A 7,513-nucleotide genomic window follows, 5' to 3' on the forward strand; every position below is an offset into this window, starting at 1 on the left:
GGAAAATTCAAACCACTTATCTCGGCTGGGAGAAGGTTTGGGACAGATTCTATAAGCAAAATCTCAAGGGAATCTTGCAATGCCAAAATCACTTTGAAAGCTTGGTTGCACCTGGGATGCACAAGATATTGCAGGCATTTGATGTTTTGGCTGTGGCTTTTGCAAAACTTTGTAACAGGGTTTAGGTTGTTTGTATTGCATGCAGCTGCTAAGTGTTCCAAGTTGGGCAGTGCTTTGCAATTCAAGTGCAAGGTTTGTACAGATCCAATGTCAAGCAATGGTGATTTGAATTGAATCTCAGTGGTTTCTTTTGAGTCCATAGGGACTCACTACAATAAACAACACTTTTAAATCCTTGATTTTTTTGATTGATTCAACAATCCTGGGCAGAAATCCAGAAGGCGTTTTAAACAACAGTTTCAAGCTGGTCAAGGCATGACCACAAAAACTGATCACATTTCTATGTCCTACAACAAAAGAGATTTATAATTGAAGCTTAATAGTCAAATTGCTTTAGCTGTCTGGGAAAATCCTTATTCCAGGCAAAACTAACTGGCATCTTTGTAGCTGAAGGTGTTCAAAATCCCGCAATAATTTTGGTAGAAAGCACATGCAAATACCTTCAGCAACTAATTCAGCAGCAATTTAATATGATAATCTAAAGTGTATTTAGTCTTCTTTGAAACTGCCAGAATGGCTGTACATGATCAGTATGACACATTCACTACAAGAAAGATAATATTTTCTGGGAAGAAAATTAAATTATTGATACACAAAAATATTAAGAGGCCAGGAGGAGAGCAAAAAATGAATAAAAATATGCATCTTGTTCCCTGCGGTGAGAGCTTCACTCTCCATATTTTTCCATATTTTTACAGTCCATATTGATAAGAGTACTAACAATAAACCTTCACAATCATCCAATTACAACCTGTAACAAGCACTGAAATTTGGCTCATTAGTGTTTAGAGAAACTTTTGATTTCTGAAAATACTCATAGCTTTTTCAATTCCGGTCCAAAACGCTCGATTTTGGGTGCATTGGTAAGCTGGAATTGTCCTCCAAATAGTTCATAATAGGACCACACAGCATGCTGGTATGCTAAAAAAGATATCATCTTTTATATACATTTGTACATACAGATCCATAGAATGATTGTCATACTAGCTACATAGTTCTTGACCTTATGAAAGTTTGAGAGGAAGAGTTCAGCTTTCTAATGCACGTAAAATCGAGTGTTATGAGGCAGATTTGACCACGCCATAGGTGTTTTCAGAACTCAAAAGTTCCTCTAAACACTAATGAGCCAAATTTCAGTGCTTGTTACAGGTTGTAATTGGATGATTATGAAGGTTTATTGTTAGTACACTTATCAATACGGACTGTAAAAATATGGAAAAATATGGAGAGTGAAGCTCTCACCGCAGGGAACAAGATGCATATTTTTATTTATTTTTTGCCCTTCTCCTGGCCTCTCAATATTTTTGTGTATCAATAATTTAATTTTCTGCCCAGAAAATATTATATTTTGTGTAGTGATTGTAGCTTCAACTACTCCCCAGTGTTTGTAGGAGCATCAGGTTCAAGTTTTGAAATTTTTGAATAATTTAACAAATCAAATACTCACAAACTATCTGATACCTCCTCAACTGTTTCTTAGACAATTAATAAATTTTATTATCAGGGTGAGAAGTATAGCCTACCACCTAGGCTCCGCCAATTGCTTTTTTCAGTGGAATGTTTGGTACTGACTTACAAATATCTCATACTCTTTCCCGTGGAGCTTTGTGTAGGAATCTCATTGCTACATCCAATCGTAATTGTTAGCTGAAGTGTGACTGGATTCACGATCAATGGTGAGAATATTGAATCAAGTCATGAGAACAAAATATGATATTCAAAATCTCAACTGCTCTTTTAATATTATCACAAGCAATACAATCAGGATCAATAGCAAATTTTTTCATCAAATCTAAAAACCAATACCTAAACCCTAAACTCTAAAACCTTTTCAACCAATTATTTTACTTCAACTTCTTTTTTCTCAATTTCTTCTTCAATTCTTGAAACTTCATTTATCATTTTACTTGAATTTGCACACTTCCACATAAAATTTGACTGTAAAATTTTGATTGCTACTTATACCACCTAATTTTCAAGGAAAGAAATGAGCCCTTTAATGATAGTAAAAGAAGCAAGAGGTTTAGATTAAAGTGACTGGCAGACTTTACCTTTGCTTCTTCTGGATAATTTAATTGACCACAATTAGCCATTCCAAAAATAATATCAACAAGCACCTGTATCTTCACAGACCTATCTACCAGCATTCTATCACCATCTCCATCTTCATCATTATTGATAAAAAGTAAAAAAGATGACACAATGCAAAATAAAATCAATTAATTTCATCAATTTCAAAACCAAAAGTTTTTAAATCAGTCATTTTATCTTCTGAATTAAAAGTTAAATTTATGTGATTTGTATAGTGGGTAGTGTCTAAAAGCGTGTAATGTCGGGCCAGCCAAGAAGCTGATTTATCAAAAACTCCATTGTATGAAAAGAAATTTTTCTACTGTAAAAATTGTTACGAACAATATGTTCCATACAATTTGGGATTGCTATTGATGTGAGGATTCCAAATCTGCCCTCGGATCCAAAACTGGATCAATTTTGTGGGTTTTATAAACTTTTTTCCCAAATTACCCGATTTCACACGTTTAGGCACTACCCAACATAAATATTGATTTACTCAAGGTTTGATTTTTTTATTATTCAGAGAAGTTTAACAAATGATCAATTGTAGCAGAGATTATACTCATTGTTCTTTGATCTGCTTCTTTGGTATATTCATTAATTGGACGAAAGCCAAAAGATCTCCATCAATTGAAAGGAGAAAATTAGAAAAGAATATTAAAGTTAAAAAAAGTTTCATTACTTACAGATACTATACAAAGTTCAAGATAAAGACTCAAAGATAAGAGTTTAGGTCTTCTTAAAATTCCGAATAATTCAATTGAATCATGGCAATATTTAGCATAAAATTTAGTTAACACTTTAATCATCACTTTACTAATTTTAATCTTATTAGAATAATTAACCAATTCAATTCAATGCAATTCTTCATCTTCTTTGGTCATTATTCCTTCTTTTTGTTTTGCCTTTTGTTTCAATTTTTGTATTGTTTTCTTTAATTTTTCTCTTTTGATTCAAAGTTCTTCTTCTGTAAGTCCTTTGGTTGATTGATTTAACGTAACTAAGGGATCTCAAGTAAAACATTTCCTTCATTTTCAGTTAATTTACATCCTTCTTCAACTGGTTCAAATTCTTCCTCTTCTTCCTCTTCTTCATCAGGTCTCATCAATGATCAAGGTCAATTTTTATTTGGAGTTAAAGTTTGACTATTGTTTGTTGTGTTTGTGATAACAGGAGACTGATCCAATAACAAGTAATCCAACATCAATTGCCAATCACACATCACATCCATTTCATCCTATAGACTTTCAATTGCTAAAGCAGTCCTACTCTTCTCAGGGAACTCCAACAATACCTATCATCTCTTGGTCCCTACCCTCATCATCTGTAGCTTCTTCCTCTTCCTATTTATTATTGGATTTGGCTTGTAGACTTGGAACTCAAATGATCTTCTTGATCTTTACGTCGTGTAACTGGAATATCTCCATCCTTTCCAAATTTAATCAAAAGAGTGGTCAATTTCAAACCTTTTTCAACCTGTTCATTTTCCATACTACTACCAACATTTTGGCTTCCTTTAGTTCTCTTATGATATTTCAAAGTAGGAATGGGTCTGGTGTCTGGCAGATCAACCGCTGGTTTACGCTTGACTGCCATGAGACAAATGAGTCTTATTAGTGTGCATGAGACAATGGAACACTTGTAAGACTAAGAAAAGAAAGAAACAGAGAAAACTGGTTTTTTGAAACCTGACAAAAACTGAACACATGAGAGTTCTGTGGGTGGAAATGTTCTTAGGCAAGGACTAACAAGTTTTGTCAAACAAACTGAAAAAATGATTAATCTGACTTGATATAGTAGAGGAAAAAAAGGGACAGCTTTTTTGTTTTTGAGTAGTTTGGGCGGGCGGGAGGCCAACAAAAACTTGGAGATTTTTCGTTTTTTATAAGACTCAAGAAGAAAAAGGCTATAGTAAGACAAGAACGCACGGACTAATAAAATTTTGTAAGGAAATTTTTAAGTGGGACAAATGAGCTTTCAACAGAGGACAGGAATTATAGGCAAGATAATTTTTTACACTCATTGCATCCTAACGTCCATCCTATGCTGGCACGTGAGGTGGAAGTATCTCCACCAGAGAGGATGGGAGATTATGGTTCCACCCCGCGTGTTCTCACTACCCGGACGCCTTTTTGACCCATTCCCGTATGTCAATACGCGTACCAACTCCCATTATTTCAAATTTCAAATCTTTTAGAATCATAAACCTCATTTAATTTCTTAAAAAAAGTTTACTAATTGTTTGCCTTACTCGACTTTCCTCATCAAATATTAATTTCATTAATTGATTTCTTTGTAAACTTTTTGAAATCCACCGTGCAAATCTAAAACTTTTAAGATTTTTATTGCTAAACACCTTGTATTGATTTCAGGGCAATTTCTTAAAATGTTGATTTAAATCGGGTAGTAAAATGTTGCATTGGTCCTAGATTATCTTCTGTTGAGTGTAGATTCTTTGAAGCTTTTATGAATTCACATCTAGCTTCTTTGTTCTGATCCAAACACAAAAACCAGGTTTTACACTCAAAGAAGATGAAATGATGTGGTAGAGGGAAGAGAAAAAGCTTGAACAAATTTGATCCAGATCTTGGGATCTGAATCTCGATATTAATGAACAAAAGCCTGTGCAAAAAAGTCAACTTTTTCAATATCATTCTTCTTTAGGACAAAGAAACTTGACTAATCCAGTAAAGCAATCATCAATATGATTCTCGAGACTCTCTCTCTCTGATCACAAACTATACTATTCCTTTTTTCCATTGATTTAATCTTTCATCACTTCCAGATCAATAATTATGATGATTTTTATTTTCAGAATCTGATACCTTTTTATTTGGTGTAATGAATTTGAAAACAACTCGAATCAAAATATCAATAAATGGACTCATCAAACCAAACAAACAAACAAAAGTGGAAGTATGTCTAATAGATCTTAAAGAAAAAGTTGTCATACTAACTAAATACGTTTGTAATGAATTCATCAAATTGGTTTAATAAAAAATTAGTTTTGATGTGATAAATTGATTGATGTTTTGAAGAAATTGATCAAATTCTTTTCAAAGTTTTTCTTTGTGGCGAGTTTCAGTTTGAATGATTTATTGATTTTTGAATTAATGAGAGGATATGCATGATTTGGTACCTAGTTTGATAGGATAAGGTGTGTTGTGATTCCTAATGAAAAGAAAAGTTTGAATCAGGAGAAAAAGAATGAAAGCCTTTCAAAATTCCATAAATTGAGCTTTATGTGAATTTTGTGCTTCTGCAGGTTTTTTCAAAAAAAGTCATCAATCATTAGTTTACACTAAAACAAGCAAGAAACAAAATCAACATAATTAACAGAAAGAACAGCTCACATTTTTTAGATTTTAGTTTTTCTTTTACAATCTTATTTATATGTTTTTCAAAAACTTCAATATATGGTTTCAAAGATGTTTGCTCCCAATTAGGTTTATTACTTTGTTGAGGTCCATCTCCAGTTTGATTGAATTTAACTTTGTCTAATTGTCTTAAAAGGTCTCTAACATCTGGAACTTTTTTCGGATCAAATGCATGAATTTGAGTAGGATCAATAGGTACGCAAACTTTACCTGTACTACTACCAAGATGTACCCAAAATGGACTTTTCAAAATATGGGTCATATGTTTATGAACTTCTAAATTGATTCTAGGATATGTGTAATGTATTTGAATATTTATCAATTCTTCCTTTAGTCTTTGGCTCCTTCTTTGATCACTGAAGCTAGAGTTAGATAAATCTAGAACTTTTTCAGCAATGGTAATGAATTTCCAGCGCTTTGAACAAATTCTTGCTTCACAACAACAGCTTCGAATATCATCATAATCCGTTAGATCAATATCAAAGACTAATTCTCTTAAGATCGGTTTAAAAGCTGCCTTGGAGATCAGTTTTCAATATTTGGGCTGAGCCGTATAAGCAGGTCCGATTTTGAATTGCGTAGGGTTCAATCTGATAATATCCTTTGGTAATTTGATGACTTGCATAAGAGTTGTTCTTAGGTAAGCTTCATTTCGAAGGGTGACAGCAAACTCTTGATCTGTAAAGGCGTAGTTTGGTACTATCAAAGATTGACTCATCTTTTCATGAGTTCATGTTGTTTTAGTCAAATATCACACTTGTTTTTGTAAGAATTCGAGTTGGCTGAGACACTAAGCTACTGCAACAGAAACACACAACCTTTTATAAAGGTGACAAGACAGTTCAGCCTGGTGTTGACTAGACACGGGCTGATGACAGAGACAGCGAGTTCTAAACTCGAGAACGGACCTGAATGAGGGAACGTGGATGATGAAGAAAACTACTAAAAGAGAAATAAGAGAAATAGTAAAACGTAGAGGTATAGTGTAAAAGAAGTTTTAGTAACAGTTACTTCGTAAAGTGATATTAGGATAAAGAAATAACACTTTCTCACCTTTAGAATCTTTTTCCACAATGGGGGAAAAAGATTCAGATGGAAGAGAGAGGGAGGTTAAAAGGGAACACAACTCTAGCAAAGTCACAAGCTCTCTACAAACAAAACACAACAGTAAACACACTATCCCCTAATCAAATCCGAATGCGGTAAGTTCCTTCTAACACAATCCTAGTTCCTATCACGATTTCAGCCTCATACCAGTTGATTTTGTTTCCATCCAATCCCAATCCGTTCAGAAGACGTTTCCATTTCCTTAATGGTTTTGACACAACACCTAGAGAACCTTTCGTTCTCCAACAGTTTTTCATTGAATAAACCATTGACTCAGCATGATCTCGCTCGAACCATAAGAAGAGTTGCTTCCAAGGAAACAGTTGTCAATATTAATTTGACATTACTTGATATTCATTTAGATTAGCACAAGGATCATTGTACGCCGCAAGAACACAATTTCTGTGATGATATTTTTTATGAATTGAATCAAAAGTTCATGTTAGAATAAACAAGTTCATTTTTGTCTAATGAGTACTTTGAAGGCAAGACAAAGTTTGGAGTCGCGTTTCCGGGTCCGAAGGAGCATTTTCGAAATCGATGTTGTCATTGAACAAATGATCCAATGCCAGTCCTTCATCTACCTTTGGTTGACCTTCTTCTTGCTTTTCTATCTTTTCACAAGCCGTAAGAGCACTATCTCTGTGGTATTATTTTTTTATGAATTGAATTGAATCTGTATGTTAGAACAAATAAGTTGGGTTTTTTCAAATGAGTAATTTGGAGACAAGACAGAATTTTCACGTTTTCGGATCCAATGGAGCATTCTTCATATC

The 7,513-nt window shown here is 33.7% G+C and overlaps 1 protein-coding gene across 1 annotated transcript; it reads right to left on the reverse strand.

Annotated features, from left to right (window-relative positions):
* Positions 1 to 5,549: 5,549 nt before the first annotated feature.
* On the reverse strand, positions 5,550 to 6,348 carry MELLADRAFT_113881 (uncharacterized protein; the record flags this gene model as incomplete). Its single annotated transcript, XM_007418631.1, has 3 exons — positions 5,550 to 5,554; positions 5,607 to 6,147; positions 6,250 to 6,348. The coding sequence occupies 3 exons, from the start codon at positions 6,346 to 6,348 to the stop codon at positions 5,550 to 5,552; spliced, it is 645 nt and encodes a 214-aa protein (XP_007418693.1).
* Between the last annotated feature and the right edge of the window lie 1,165 nt (positions 6,349 to 7,513).

This window comes from Melampsora larici-populina (assembly GCF_000204055.1).
Source record: "Melampsora larici-populina 98AG31 unplaced genomic scaffold MELLAscaffold_98, whole genome shotgun sequence".
NCBI lineage: Eukaryota > Fungi > Basidiomycota > Pucciniomycetes > Pucciniales > Melampsoraceae > Melampsora > Melampsora laricis-populina.